The sequence below is a fragment of the Sminthopsis crassicaudata genome, chromosome 6, assembly GCF_048593235.1.
Source record: "Sminthopsis crassicaudata isolate SCR6 chromosome 6, ASM4859323v1, whole genome shotgun sequence".
Taxonomy (NCBI): Eukaryota; Metazoa; Chordata; class Mammalia; order Dasyuromorphia; family Dasyuridae; genus Sminthopsis; species Sminthopsis crassicaudata.
In genome coordinates this window covers 236,394,447-236,410,688 of record NC_133622.1, presented here as the reverse complement: position 1 = coordinate 236,410,688, position 16,242 = coordinate 236,394,447, and the positions used below count along the sequence as shown (strand labels likewise).

Here is a 16,242-nt window from a genome sequence, read left to right as displayed (position 1 = left end):
CCCTGTTCTATAGCATAGCTATGATATAATATACAATATAAAATGTGAGAGAAGGTCTTATTAAAGACTTATAGTCAGGAACATTGACACTGTAGGGGTTGAAGTTGAACAGGACTTTGAGGAAAGAATGGAATTAGATTAGTGGGGAAAGGGCAGAAGCCATTCAGAAGTGGGAATCCATGCAGAAGACACCCTCAAAGAGGGATGTGACTAGGCCAGAGGGGCCAGTAGTGAGGTCATGTAAGGCAGATCCCTTGGGAAACCCACTGGGGCCCAAGGAGAGTGTCAGATGATAGTGGAGAGATTGATTTGGGGGTAAAGGGAGTCACATGATCAAAAAAAGTAACAACAAATTTCTGATGAGGTAAAAATAATATTTGTAACATCATAAAGAGGCCGTATTCCCATAAGGAAGTCAGAATTGACAATGGAAAGACAAAAACAACTGTTGTTGAGTGTTCTTGACTTTTAGTTGTCTGCTAACTGAATAGCTGGATTTCTCTTCAGTTTTCCTTCCGGAGTTGTAATTTTAAAGTCCACAAGTGCAAAGAAGGGACTGGACGTGTTGTGATGTGGCGGATGGGAATTCTGAACAGCTACACTATGGAATCTACCTTTGGAGGGTCAACATTAGGTAAGGCCTCCTTTCCCCCAAGGTTATGAGGACAAGCCAAGTCCTTGTAAAGATATGCATAATTTCATTATTGTTGATTTACTTGAACCTAAGGAAATGTTTTGCCATCCACCTGTCATTTGAACTAGCTCTGATAATAAAAGTGAAACAGAAGCTTCTTAGAAAATACTGGCCTCCCCCAAAGAGAAAAAAAATACTGTATTTTCGTGAGAAATGATATTTTGTATTTAATGGTTAGCAATTTTTTTCAAAGATGTTCGAAGGGAGTCCACTTTGAAATGTCTGCTAAGCAATTGGTAATGTAGGATTAAAAATCAAGAGAATGAGATACTGCACTTGGATTCAATGATTTGATATTGATTGGCATAGAAATGATAAGAAAACTTATGGGATCATGAGGAGATCAGTAAGAGACTGATAGGGAGAAAGAAGAGTGAGCACAGAACATAGGGAAACAGTAGCCATGCTCAGGGGACATGACCTGGACAAACCCTGTGTTCCAAATTTTTCTCCCTCCTTCCACCCATCTCCTCCCCTAGGTAGCAGTTAATCCAATATAGGTTAAACATATGCAAATCTTCTAAACACATTTCCATGTTTATCATGCTGCACAAGAAAAATCAGATAAAAAGGTGAAAAAATAAGAAAAAAACAAGCCAGCAAACAACAACAAAAAAAAGGTGAAAATACTGGGTTGAGATGCTCACTTAGTTCCCACAGGTCTCTCTCCAGATATAGACGACTCTCTCCATTACAAGTCCATTGGAATTGGCCTGAATTATCTCATTGTTGAAAAGAGCCCAGTCTATCACAGTTGATCATCACATAATCTTGCTGCTGTGTACAATGTTCTCTTAGTTCAACTCACTTCACTTAGCATCACATCATGTAAGGCTCTCCAGGCCTCTCTGAAGTCATTCTGCTGATCCTTTCTTATAGCATAATAATATTCCATTAAATTCATATACCATAACTCATTCAGCCATTTCCCCAACTGATGATTTTCAACTCAGTTTCCAGTTCCTTGTCACTACAAAAAGGGCTGCTACAAAGATCCACTAGAAACACTGTTGGACCAAATGGTATGAACAGTTTGATAGCCCTTTGAGCCTAGTTCCAAATTACTCTCCAGAATGGTTGGATCAGTTCACAACTCCACCAACAATGTATTAGTGTCCCAGTTTTCCCACATCCCCTGAACGACATTCATCATTATCTTTTTCTGTCATCTTAGCCAATCTGTGAGGTGTGAAGTGGTATGTCAGAGTTATTTTAATTTGCAGGAAATGATTAACAAAATAAATAAATCCACAACAAAACATAGCTAGTATTACATTTTAAAACTAAGTCAATATTAGCTCAGAGGGATCTTTATGTATGGATTAGTGACCCCTATTTCTATCTGATTTTACCACTGCTGGTCTGCATAATGAGTTAGCCAGGTTGGTTTAGACAGATGGTAGTAGAACTAGAGAGAAAGGTGTTTTCAAAGAGGAATTATTGGATTCTTTCTATATCACCCTGATTCAGCAAAAGACTTTCAATCACTGATGTCCATATTTTTCTCCAGGCAAGAAAAGGGATACTCATTTTAACACTGAGGACCTGACATCCCTTGGTTATCATGTCTGTGATACTCTTCTTGATTTCTGTGATCCTGATCGCACTAAGGTAAAAAAGCTCTTTTTAGTCAGTAGAGAGTCAAAAAGAAGATTCTAGTTGTAAATGTAAAAGCCTAGATGAGTATTCAGAATGTGTGGAAAAGCTGCTTTCTGTCCCCACAACTCAAAGATCTCCTTCCTCTTCACTGACCCATTTTGGAGGCAGCCAAACCCAGGCCTTTCAATACAGACTTGGAAATAAATTTACCCCCAATGTGGAATCATTAAATGATGCTAAATATATGTACTCAATAATAGGAGGTTCAAACCCTATGAGATCAAAATGAGGAGAATTTCCATGTTGTTTTTGTATCCCCAATTATTTATTATTTTAATGTCATTGAGGGTAGGAGCCACATTATGTTTCCATTTTGTACCTCCTCCAGCACTGAGCACAGTGCTGTGCATACACTAGGCACTTAATAATGTTTGAGATAATATGTATTATTTCACCTCTCTTATGAGTAAATTTTAATTAGCTTACCAAGCATAGAACTGTGGAGTAATACAGAGAAGAATGTGTTTATACACATACATTATATATAACATACATATATATGTATTGGATATGCACACACACGTGTATATATGTATATATGTGTTTGTATACATATATGCATATGTATGTGTGCATATATCTCCCACATTGCTTGAAAGCAAAATACTGTCAGAAATATTCTTAGCAGCACTATTTTATTTTTTAATAGTATTTTATTTTTCCAAATAATGTTAAGATAGTTTTCAACATTCATTTTTATAAAACTTTGTATTGAAAGTTTTTCTCCCTCCTTCCCTCTCCCTGAGACAGCAAGTAATCTAATATAGGTTAAATATGTGAAATCCTTTTAAACATATTTCCATATTTGTCACATTGTGCAAGAAAAATCAGACCAAAAGGGGGAAAAAAACCATGATACAGAAAACAAACAAAAAGGTGAAAATACTATGATTCAATCCACATTCATTCCCCATAGTTCTCTCTGGATGTGATTGGCTTTTCCGTCACAAGTCTGTTGGAATTGCCTTGAATCACCTCATTGTTGAAGAGAGCCACGTCCATCAGACTTGATCATCATTTAATCTTGTTGCCACTGTGTACTAGGATCTTTTGGTTCTACTCACTTCCCTCAGCATCAGTTCATGTAAGTCTCTCCAGGCCTTTCTGAAATCATCCTGCTGGTCATTTCTTACAGAACAATAATATTCCATAATATTCATATACCACAATTTATTCAGCCATTCCCCAACTGATGGGCATCCACTTAGTTTCTAGTTTTTGGCCACTACAAAGAGGGCTGCCACAAACATTTCCACACATATGGGTCCCTTTCCCTTCTTTAATATCTCTTTGGGATATAAACCCAGTAGAAACACTGCTGGGTCAAAGGGTATGAACAGTTTGATAACTTTTTGAGTATAGTTCCAAAATGCTCTCCAGAATGATTGGGTGCATTCACAACTCCACCAACAATGCATCAGCGTCCCAGTTTTCCCACATCTCCTTCAACATTGGTCATTATCTTTTCCTGTCATCTTGGCCAACCTGATAGGGGTGTAGTGGTATCTCAAGAGTTCTTAATTGGCAGCACTATTTTAGAAAAAAAAACTTGAAACAAAATAGCTTCCCATCACTTGGGGAATGGCTAAAGAAATTATAGCATATGACTGTGCTGCAATAATATTGCATTGTAAAAAGACAATTAAGTGGAAAGCAGAGACTCGAACAGAACCAAGAGAACAATTTACACACTGACTACAATCACACAGTGAACCAAGAGAACAATTTGCACAGTGATTGCAATCACACAGTGGAGACGGCATTGAAGGACGTCAGAACTCTGCTTCGTTTTCCAAAGGGCTGACGGTGGTGTCTTTCTCTTTCCTCTCCACAAACAAGTGGTAGATGGGCCACAGATATAAAAAGAGGCCGTTCTTCCCCTATCCCAGTTGTTTCACTTCATTCTATTTCTGTATCAAAGAGGAGGATCCTGGGGATTATAGGGAAAGTTTTGGGAAGTGGCAGTGATAGAAAAAATCAGTAAATCACTCTCCCCGCTCCCACTCCCCCTATCCCCCTATCCCTGCACCCCGTGATTGTGTCTTTCTCTCTTTTTAAACTGGAAGTAGAATGCTCTGCAGTTCAAAGGGCAAACAGGGTTGAGTTGGGAAGGGCCCTACAAGCAGGAAAATCTTGATAAGAGAAAGTGTAGAGGTGGAAATGAACAAAATCCTGGAATCCAAATTTTTTAATCCAACATTCTTATTTTATGAGAAAATTGGAGCTCAGACAGGAAAAGGACCCCTCATAGTGGCAGCAGTCAGTTGAGGCAGGGATCTGTCCCAGGGCCTCTTACTCCAAAGCCAGTGATCTCTAAGGTCATATTGTCTATCTTACTGAGTTGTTAAAGGCAAATAGGAAAGATAGGAAACTCATGAAATTGCAATTAAAGTCACAATTCTATATAAATTTTAAGAATCATCATCACTCTGAGAAAGTCAAAGATGAGGTTTCTCAGGATCCCCTTCTCCTACTCTGAGAAGATCATTTCCTTATGAACAGAGAGCAACCCAAAGATATTTTTCTGCTGTTCCAGGATATTTTTTTTCTCTTCCATCGTATCTGGGTACAAGACGGCAGGCTCCCTGCTGCCTAATGGCTACTTAACCGTTTCTTGAAAAATTGCCTGGGCTGTGCGTTCCCCCTCCCGACCATGATAGGGTCCCATCCAGCACTCTTGCAGCTTTTCAGTCAGATCAGATTGCATAATTCAAATCATTTAGGTAATGCTCGACCTACTTCATGAATTACATGTTATCAGGAAATTGCATTTTTGCACTGCACTTCCCAGACTGCATTGGGCTGCCCTGTCTAGGGCTCCTTCCCTAGTTGTTCCTCTGCCTCCATGGCTATTGGTGGCCCTGCATTCTCTATCCGCCCTTCCCAGTGCTTCCTTTTCATAGCCGTGGGGTTGACCCTTCTCCTGCACTTTACCTGCAGACCATGTCCAAGTGCACTGGGAATGCTCCCTGGCACTTAAAGCTCACCATCTGTGCCCAAACCTGCTCCTCCTTCTTCCCCTACTTTTGTTGATGATGACCTCTTTGTGTCACTGAGAAAGTTCGGACCCATCCCTCCTTAAGTCTCCCCCTGCCATCCAGTCCCAAAGTTCTGCTCCCATCCTAGATTCCCTATCTGCCCCTCTCCTCTCTTTCCCTAATGCCTCATCCTCATTCAAATCCTACTTTTGCTCTTTACTGCCTGGATGACCTTGGGGAAACCCCTTCACCTCAGGGGAATTTCCTACTTATAAAGTGAGGGAGTTGGATCACATACCCTCAAAGGTCCCTTACAGCTGTAAAACTTAGAATCCCCTGGCCATGCTCACCCTCAGCTGGACTCTACTTTCTCTTTTCCAATTTGTTGCATCATTCCCAAAATAATTGTCCCATGCCGGTTCGGGACCAAATCACTTTATTGCTCAAAGTGGTTTCCATTGACTGCTGATTAAAATACAGTAATTAACTTGCCATTTAAGATCCTCTAGGGTCAGCTCCAACCTATATATTTTTAAATTGTGCTTGTATTCCATTAACAAGGATTTAAGAGGTCAGGAGAGAGGTTAGAGTTAGTTACAGAGATTTTGAGAATCATTAGCATCCTGAATCCAGGGGAGTTAATGAGACTTCATTAAATGAAGAAGAAAAGGAGAGAAGAGAGTCCAGGACACTAATGATTAGTGAGTGTGATCTGGATTAAAATTAAGCTGAGGAGACAGAACCAAAACCAAGTAGCATCCCAGAAAGCTAGAGCGAAGAGGGTGATCTGTCGCATTCAACGCTGCAGAAGTCGATAGGAGACAAGCAGGATGAGGACTGAGAAAGGCCATTGGATGTGGAAATTAAGAGACTTTGGAGGAAGAACGATCAGCTCAAAAGCCAGGCTGCAGATTCTGAAACTGATGGGATGCCTACCAATTGGGGAATGACTGAACCATTTAATAATATGAGAATTTAATGGGATGTTATTGCAGATAGATTCAGAGAATCTGGGAAGATTATATAAACTGAATCAGAATGAAATGAGCAAAATACCAGGAGAAAAATGTATACAATAACTGCTACACTGTAAAGAAAAATCATTTTTTAAAGAATTAGGAACTCTAATGCAATAACCAACCCTTAATCCAGAAAATCAGTGATGAAGCCTGTTCTCACCATCTGACAGCGAAGTCGGGGACTCAAGGAACTAACTGAAAGATCATTTTGGACATGGCCAATATGTAAACTTGTTTTACTTGATTGTCTTTTTTTGGTTGTAATGGAGGACTTTCCCCCCACACACACACACAAATCCATTTGGGGCAAAGTAGCAGGGATTCAGAAAGAGAGAGAGAGACTAATAATAGAAATGCTTAAAAAGACAGAATGAAAAAGGGCCATCATAGAGCTCATACAAATAAAAAATATGCAGAAGTGAGCAGGAGGTTAGGAAGAGAACAGAGAAGCAGGACAGATTTGAAATGGACATAGAGTGTTTATTATATATTTTTAAATGTAAGCTATCACAGTAGAGTCACAACTACGTGCCCAATCCTTATTTCTATTATGTGTGTAGAAGTGATAATCTGTAATGATGTCAAGGACAGAAAAAGGAAAAAAGAAAAGAATAATTGTACTGTGATACATACACTAGATCTTAGAGTTGGAAGGAACCAAAGAGGTCCAGTTTACCCCCTCAATTAATAAGAGGAAAGTGACTTCCAGAGATGGGAAAAGACTCTCCCAGTGATCATACAGATAATAAACAGGAGCCAGATTGGAACTGAGATTTTTTTACTCCCAAGTTCAGGGTTTTTTCCATTATCTTCCTGTTCCATAGTTCCCAAATGCATCTGTAGTCAGTATAAAAGGCATAATTTAGGAACTTCATCATTCTCAGAGAGATTTTGTTTTCAGAATTTGATGATGCCTTATTTTGTATTGTATGGTCATGCTTGAAGACTATGTCAGTGAAATACAAGCTCTGCCAATCAAGTAGTAAGGTCCTGAGTATGTGCCCAGCAGTGGACTCTTATGTCCGTAATCTAAGAACCAGAATAATTAAAATTGTGTTCCTGGAACTAATTCCAAGAGTTGGAGAGGTGGCCAGGATCTCTTTAACATTACTCAACATTTAACAGCAAATGCTCCCTCAATGAGTGGTTGTGTGTTAAACGTTACCCTTAGAAAGGAAAGCAAGAAAGGAGTCATAGAGATTCAGGGGGAGTGAGTGGAGGATTTGAGAGATAGCCAGCAGGGCAGCCGGATGGTGCAGTGGAGAGAGCACTGCCCTGGAGGCAGGAGGACCTGGATGCAAATGCTGCCTCAGACACCTGTTACTTATTAGCTGGGTGATCCTGGACAAGTCCCTGAGCCTCCACATTGCCCTTGTAAAAAAAAAAGGAAAAGAATTACAGCTAGCCAGATCTTGGATGAAGAACTAGTACGGGAGTAGAATGCTGGCTCAACAGTACAGTTTCATTCCAGTTGAGTAATCTATTCCTCTAGGCCTGAAGAATTCCTGTTCCTTGACACTGATAAAATACCATTCTCTGTGGAAGAGTGAAAAAGAAAGATTGTGGACAGCAAAGAAATTTGAGTCTGTATTTCTGCCTCATGTAGACAAAAAAACTACAGACCTTTTCAGCATGGCCCTCGTTCTTCAGGTGGTCTTAAAGACTGTATGCTAAAGGAGCTCGTACAAAAGTTAATCAGCCAAGGCTCCCACACCTCACTTAGTCTTTCATGCCCTCAAATTTGGTCCTTGGGGGTAACTCAGTCTTCATAGACCATCATGCTCCCAGTGATCTCCGCTGACTATTTGTGGGAAAACTTGTGATGGGCTGCTTCCCATAATATAAGAATGAAATGTGGTCAGCGACATTGGGAGGTAGCAGTATTCAGCACAGGAACTTGCTCAACTTGAACATTAATAAATGCCCTGAGAAAGGTCTTGATAACAACTCCTCTTGTCTTAGAATATGGAGGGCAGGGAAGAGGGCAAAGATTAATGGGGAAAAAACAAAACAAAACCCTAAAACACATGGAACTTGAGACAAACACATTTATGAGCCTGCAAGCAATTGTGTGTACTTCACAATCAGTAACTCTACAGATAGGGAAGAAGGATCACAATAAAACAGCCTCAGGAGTGAAAGTGGAGAGGACTTTGTATCTCATTGCAACAACAGGATATAATAATCACAGAATTTATGAGCCAGAAGAGACTTTGAAGATCATCTGATTCAACCTTTTATCCTAGTTTGTGTTATTGGATAAGGATCCACTATGGCAGTGAATGGATTGGATCCAGCTTTGACCAGCATTATTATCAGTTATTTGATTGTGATAGAACCAATTAGGTTACTTCTATATACTTGTACATATACATACATGTCCATGTCCATATGTACATTACACATATACACTGAGAGGGAGATAGCTGTATCCTGTCTTTGGTGGAAAGCCAGACGCTCAAGGTCAAGCAGCCATCTTAGAGAAATTGTCTCGTCTTCCATTCCAGACAATATAACATTGTCCTAACATGGGACTTCCAACCCGTCCTGACAGCTGTACACTCAGTATGGTCATGGGACTGCTACAGGCTAAGGAAGACTCCCCCCTGCCCAGGATTCCCCCAGATGTTTCTATTAAAGAATATCAATAGCACTTAGGCCCACACTAACCTGTTCAAGCTACATGGCACAAGTGGGACTGAGCCACTTCTCCTAGAGAGGTCCACATTGTTCCCTCCTTTTTGCCTTCTTCCCCATCCTCTCAAAGCATTTCAAGATTCACACACATGGCAGGAGAACGCCATGGTGATGGCGCCCCTGTCGGGGTGACGGCATCCCTGTTTGGGTAACGCATCCCTATTTGAGTGCCATACATCATGTTTGGATGTGAAAGCAGTTGCACCTCAGAAGTCTGTGTTGCACTAGAGAATGTCTAAATAATGCTAATAATGCAAACAATTATCCTTTCTTAATGTGCTGATAAACTGCTCTAATAACGCAAAGCAGCGGTTAGCTGCTTGTGAAGTCTAGACATTTACTTGTTCAGATGTCTCAGTACCTCATTATATGATAAAAGTGTGAAAATTTTCTTAAAGCAAAAGAAATGCAATACAGATATTTCTTCTGCCAAAGAAAGTTCCCCAATAGTTATTTTACTTGTAGGTTCAGTATAAAATAAGAAATGGAAAGGCAATAAACATTAACTGCCTTCTGCATGCACTATACTAAAGACTTCACAAATATTTTTTAGTTTCCCCTCATAGCAATGGTGAGAGATAGGTCTTATAAAAGTTATCCCTTCTATATCCCAATGGGTTAAGGATGGGGAATCTCTTTCCTCCCTCTGATCCCATGATCCAGAAAATTCACATAAAATTTGTTGGCCTTCCCTTTGCAGGAAAGGAGTTTGAATTTTTTTCTTTTATGGGGGTTTGTACTGTATTAAGCATTTAGTCATAAGCTCTTGGTGTGTCATCTGGGGTTTCTACAAAACCCCCCAAATTCCCATTTAAATTCTTATGACGACCCATGATATGTGAGAACTGCAGTGGGGAAAGTGGCGATGTGGAAGGGATAGCTGTATTATCTCCACTCTGCAGATGAGGATATGAAGGAGATGGGGAAGTGACTTGCCCAGAGTCCTGCAGGGTTTTAGCTCAGGTCCTCCTGATGGCAGATCTGGTGCTCTACCCACTGTGCTACCTCACTACTTCTGTAAATGCCATAAGAATGCACTGTGAGCCATAATAACAACTCTGGCTTGATCTGTCCCTTAGCCTCATTGTTTATGTAGAAATTCAGTCAATGGGACCTCAAACTCAGGTGAGTCACAGCAGTGAAATTTAGGTGCTGGCTGATGAAAAAAGGCTCCCTAGGAGGCAGAGAGAGTGAAAGTGAAGCCCTTGGAGACTGCCCGGACAAGTTTAGGCAGGAGTATGCTCTTGTGTCAGTGGTGCTGGTAAAAATGCTGACAAAGTACTGAATGAAGATTAGTTATTACGGGTTTTGTCAACTGATAGAATCTGGACTAGCCACTTTTCACTTTTTTTTCCTCTAGATACTTTTTCAATGATACTAATATTCTAAGTTTCCAAATAACTGCGGTCCTAAATGCTAGCACAACTTTATTTCCAGGAAAAATTTGTGAAAGGATTTGTCCAAGTACTTCCTGAAATGTCATTATTTTTCCAAGTTTTTAAAAACAGCTCTTTTTATAACTCCTGAAGAATAAAGATAATAATAGTGATGATAACTAGCACTTCTTTAGTCTTTTAAAATTTTCAAAGAGTTTTACATGTATTATCTCATTCAATCTCATCGTCTTCCCAAAGTTCCAGCAGTGTCTAACAGAGCTTAAAGATGAAATCTTTAAGAAATTCTCAGAACTTGGACAACAAATGGACTTGGATGGCAACTGGAGCGACATCTCCTTGTCTGACATTGAATCTAGGTAATATATTCTATTACCAGAGAAAAGCAAGAAAAGTTGTTATTTCTGTTATATTATCTTGACTATTAGTCAAAATAGACTCTCGAGTCCAAGAAAAATATTGAGGAGCCATTTCAAATATATTAGAAAATTCCAGGGGGCTTAGTTAAGAATTCATTAACCCGCCTCCTCAACCCATAGATCAGGAATAAAACTCCTTCAAACCCGTCCCCACCTCCACTGCCATCACCATCAGTACCCAAGGGCTTAGTCCACAGGCTTATTCAAGAAGGAGAGGACATTTTCTCCCCTCTGCCCAGCAAATGTGGAAGCTCCAGAGCACAGAGGGGGACAAACCCAGCTGGAGCAGAGCTTGGCTTTCTCTGAGAGAAGCCACAATTGTTAACTTCCCACGTTCCCTCCTTTAGAGGCACTCAGAAAAACATTAGCCAAGGCTACCCAGATTGCCAGCTGACTGGTGGGGACTCAAAGTGCTGACAGATCTCAGGGGTGGTGGGGAAAGGTTCCTTATGTGGCTTTGCTGAGGAGCTGAAAGGGAGAATCATAGAAACCTGAAATGATCAGACTCCATCATCTGGCCCAGCGCCTTACAAATAAAAAAAGAAAGAGCTAGATTTCTTATCTCATGAATCTCTCATTGAGACTAAGCAAAATCAGCATGAGCAGGCAGAAATAGCACTCAGGCTATTAAAATCAGAAGACCCGAGTTCCAGAGACTTATTGGTCAAGAGACTGGGCCAAACATGGCATCTCTCTCAGCATCCATCCCCCCAATTGTCAGATGAGAAAAATACTCAGACATAACCCGAAGCGTAGGACTGTGGTGAGAAAAGTGTTATGTCAACCTATAAATACTGTAGAAATGGGAGTTGTTAGGCTAAAGATAGTGGTCTGAGCCTACTTCTCAATTCTGTCTAATCACAACCCAGGAAACAGAAGCATTTGATATGTGAAAGAAAACTGATATGTAAAATTTAATACGTAAAAATCAAATTAAGGATATAAAAAGGAAATGATCAGTAGGGATATTTAGATCCTAATTCATTCTTGCCTGAAGGAAATGGGGAGGATAGGGTTTTTAATTGATCTAAATATCAATTAAAATTGTTAAGTTGAAATGATATGTTCTTTCTCTGATCTATAATGAGAATAAACCATCTGATTTTCCCATGGAAGAAGCCTTGAAGGCTTCCTCAATGGAGGAGCAAGAGGGCTTTCTTCTGCTAACATGGGGAGGTTTGTGTGTGCCCGAGATCCAGGATGATATGGAACTACTTAGCACTTCTTTAATCAGCTACAGAGAGAAAAGCCAGAATTATCACCATTGTCATTGTCTTGAGAATTATCAGGGGTCCCCTGTCGAGGGTTTGGGTGGCCTTGGGAGCTCTCCCTAGGGGCCATAGATGGCCATCAGGCCAATTCCTTGCCCAGCAGTAATAAAGAGAGATGGCAGATGTATAAAGCACTTCACACACATTTGCTTCCCACCCAGCCACCCTGTGAGGTTGGAGGGAACAATAAGTTAGGAGATTTGCCCATAGCCACGGCACCAGGTTCCCATGCAGGCCTTCTGCATGGGGCTTTCTCTTGTTTTTTTTTTACTGGGATAGATAGTTTTGGGAGAAGAACTATGAAACAGACTGAGGCCTGGGAATATTGAGGGGGAAAGAGCTCCCCCAGAGCCAAGCTTCCAGGATGACAATCTCCTTATTCTAAGTAGAGGACAAAATCTACTGGGAAATGGAGTTCCCACACTCCAGGAGGCCCCAGTTATCATAAGACTACTGTTTCCAGGCTAGCCTCAGCACTAATACTTCCTGCCCTTCTTCCATTACAAAATGCATCTTATAAATCCCATTTTCCAGATCCTAAAATAATCTTTAGTATAAAAGCTCAAAAGGCAGACAGCTTCAGAATGGCATGCTCCCCAGAGACTTTATCTAGGAGGCAGAGAAATGGACTTCTGCAGGTCAATAGGAATCTTTTTTTCACCTTCCCTATACGGTTTAAAGCTGTTAATAAGGCTGGGACTAGAGGCTCTCTTCCCCCAGCACAGCATAGCAATCAAGGCTTGATGGGGGAGCTGAAATGGGAGGGATTGGAGTCACCAGCACTGAGGGCAGGCAGGGACTGGAGGTTGCTGTAGCCTGAATATTCTTAGGCTACTGCCCAAGAGTAAAAACCTTAGGAGAAGAGAAGCCCAGCAGGGTAGAAAAGGTATTTGAAGATCAATTGATGTCAGGTAGATAGAGTTGATACCTCCAGGGAGGGGGCTACAGAGCTTCCCTGCCTTGGAGTTCCATATAATCTGCTCTATGGTTGCCATATTATCTCTACAGGAGCCCCAAAGTGTGCTATACCACACTGTACCCCCTTGATAGGGGGTCTTCATAGTATGAGTTCTGGTCTATCCATCCATAAGTGTCTAATGGCCCAGTGAACAAAGCTTTGCATTTGGAATCAGAGGCGCCAAGCTACAAATTGGTTGTGCTTTCTCTTCAGAGAACTAAGCTAGCATTACCTGTTATTTCTTTTTTCCAACTTTTCCCGATTCCATTTGAATCCTGTTTGGGCAGCACTGGGGGACTAATGCATGGCAGTCGACGCCTCTGCTCTGCTCTAAGTGTTTCCAGCTCTGCAGTCGGTGAGCCTGTGAAGTCCCAATTCTCAGTGTGGTTCTGGGGTTTTCAAAGAGCAGTCGCCTACAGTAAATGAGTTATTCTGGAGAGAAGATGCAAGTGTTATTCTTTCTGGGTAGATTGCAAATAACGTTTGTGCCTTTTTTTTCCTCAAACAGTACAAGTGGTTCAGACAGCTCTCTCTCCGATGGGCTTCCTATTCATTTATTGGATATGTCAGAAAAGGTAAGAAATGGAAGTGGAGTTATAAACCCAAGAAAAAGAACAAGCAGTTAAATATTATCAGTCACGGTTGTAGACTGGAGCCTAGGATTATGTGAGGTAATCTTTTGGGATCGGTTTTCCCTCGTATTCCTAGGTCATACTTACAGCAGAGGACTTTTTTTTTTTTTTATAATAAGGAATCTTATTTTTTTATAAGCTGAACATAGTTTTCTTCGATATTAATTTTCAACTAGCCAGGAGGCCAGAAATCAATATTTGAATCTGTAGTCATCCATCACAATGGACTTACTGAATACCAAAGTCAACAGCTCCAACATTATCATGATCATTTCCATTCTTTATTCATTCAGAAATAAGTGAAGTTGGAAGAGGCAAGTTTGGGGAAAATATTCAGAGTTTTCCCTTGCACCTTTTAATTTTTAAAAACCTATAATATATGTAGGTGGAAATGTCCAGCAGGCAGTAAGAGATGGGGAGCTGAGGTCTTAGTGAGAAAAATCAGGTGGACAGATGGACAGTGAGTCAGCTGGGTAGGAACAAGAATAGAGGCTGGATAGTGGCACTCTGGAGAACATCCACAGCTGGGGCAGGAGGCACCTGTATGGATGAGAAGGAGCAATGGAGAATGAGGGAGGACAGTCAAGTCCGAGGGGGCCAGGAACAGTGTCACAGAGAGAGAGAGAGAAAGAGAGGCATCCAAAGGGCTCCTGCCCCAAGACAAGGAGGACTGAGCAGAGATCAGGGGATCCTTATCCCCAAATGCAGGCTGCTAGCAGACTTCACTGAGTCCCCATCTTCCTCACGGGGATGTTTTTAGAGAAAGTAAGAAATTGTTTTGTGATAGGAGCCATTAAAAAAAAAAAAAACACTTCTGAGGATTTTTAAATTCTTTATTCTTTCCATCTATATTGTTTTAAATGCTTGATTTTAGCCTTTTCAAATAGTTGTTCTTTTTCCACAGACCTTCCTTACATTTTCTTACATACTGAAGAAAAAAATCTTAATGCTATACTCTGCATTTAAGTCTACCAAAAATAAATTTTTATTAATTTATCATTATTTTAAATCTAACCATTTCTAATTTAGCAAGAAAGATGTCCAAAACAGTAGAATCTCTTCATGTCTTTGGCTATGCCTTTAATACAAGATATTCTGAAGTAACTTTTGTCAGACTTTCCTAAAGAAAAAGAAAAAGAAACCGGCGAGAAAGAGGGAGAGGACTTAAGACTTGAGAACTATTTATTACTTAATAGTTTCATTTGAACCAAAAAGTTTTTAATATGCTTCCTCACATGGAAAATGGGATTTAAGAGCAACAAATAGTTTCGTAGTTTATGTGCTAAAAATGCTTCACATTACGTCGCGCCAGATGCTTCCCATCTTCTTCAAAGTCACCACTGTCGAGCCTAAGCAGATCCCAGAAGGTCAGAGCAGAAGTCCTCCCTGGTCCCCCTGGTCCAACAAGCAACCCCTGTATAACGCCCTGACCGACAACCGGATGGCCTATCTCACTCTGGGAAGGGGTTCATTTTGAAGAAGTTTTTGGTTCATCAGCCTATCTGCAACTTCTACCTTCTGCCACCAAGCAGAATCTGATTCCACTTGAGCTTTGTAAGCTGTAAAACACATAAAGAATCTGGCAATTATGTTTTCTCTAAAAACCCCAAATACCATGTAGAGACAGACTGACATGCAGACTTGCTTATCAAGTTTTTAGGATGTGCAAAAACCAGAACTTTCCAAAGGGGAGTGAGCATTTTCATTGGCTGCTCTCCCCTGTGCCTTCCCTCCTGGCTTCCCTAGTTCTCCTACAAGGCCCAGATCAAATCCTAGTTTCCTAATGTTAGCTCCTTCCCTCTGCTGATCATCTCAACTCACACTGTCCAGATCTTCTCTGCAGATCATTGTTTGTAGGTTTTCTCCTCATTAGGCTGGGAGCTACTTGCCTTTATCTTCCTAGCACAGTGTCTGGCACATAGTAAATGCTAGTGACTATGAATGGCCAGGAGTAAGTTTCACCTTCTCCAAGGTCATAAAATAAATATTAATGTACCATTTGTTATGTTTTAGAGGGGACCCTTCATTGCATTTCTCCAACTGTTGGTTGGTAAGAAATTCAACAAATTTAAATTTTTTTTGACAAATTCACCAGGCATTTATTAAGCTATTACTCCATGCGGAGCGTTACACTATGCAATACAGATAAAAACAGATCTTCCCCTGCTCTTAAATCCCAAACTGTCTTATGCTTTTTTTTCTCCTCATATACATGTAAAGATAGTTTTTCAACATTCATTTTTATAAGACTTTGTATTCCAAATTTTTCTCCCTACCTCCCTTACCTCCCCCCTCTCCAAGACATCAAGAAATCTGATATAGGTTAAATATGTGCAATTCTTTTAAGCATATTTTCATATTTATCATGTTGTACAAGAAAAATCAGACCAAAAGAGGAAAAAACACAAGGGGGAATAATACACAAGAAAGAAAAAAAAACAAAAAACAAAAACCAACAAAAAGATGAAAATACTATTCTTCGATCCACATTCAGTCTCCCTAGTTCTCTTTCTGGATGTGG

At 40.4% G+C, this 16,242-nt stretch overlaps 1 protein-coding gene across 10 annotated transcripts in view; it reads left to right on the top strand.

Annotated features, from left to right (window-relative positions):
* AGBL2 (AGBL carboxypeptidase 2) overlaps nt 1–16,242 on the top strand; it is a 62,646-nt gene that overhangs the window by 32,134 nt on the left and 14,270 nt on the right. For all 10 annotated transcript variants that reach the window (XM_074275340.1, XM_074275342.1, XM_074275348.1 and 7 more), the window contains 4 exons: nt 508–634; nt 2,205–2,305; nt 10,682–10,800; nt 13,598–13,664. In XM_074275340.1, coding sequence (XP_074131441.1) covers nt 508–634; nt 2,205–2,305; nt 10,682–10,800; nt 13,598–13,664 — 414 coding nt within the window. The remainder of the gene's footprint in view (nt 1–507; nt 635–2,204; nt 2,306–10,681; nt 10,801–13,597; nt 13,665–16,242) is intronic.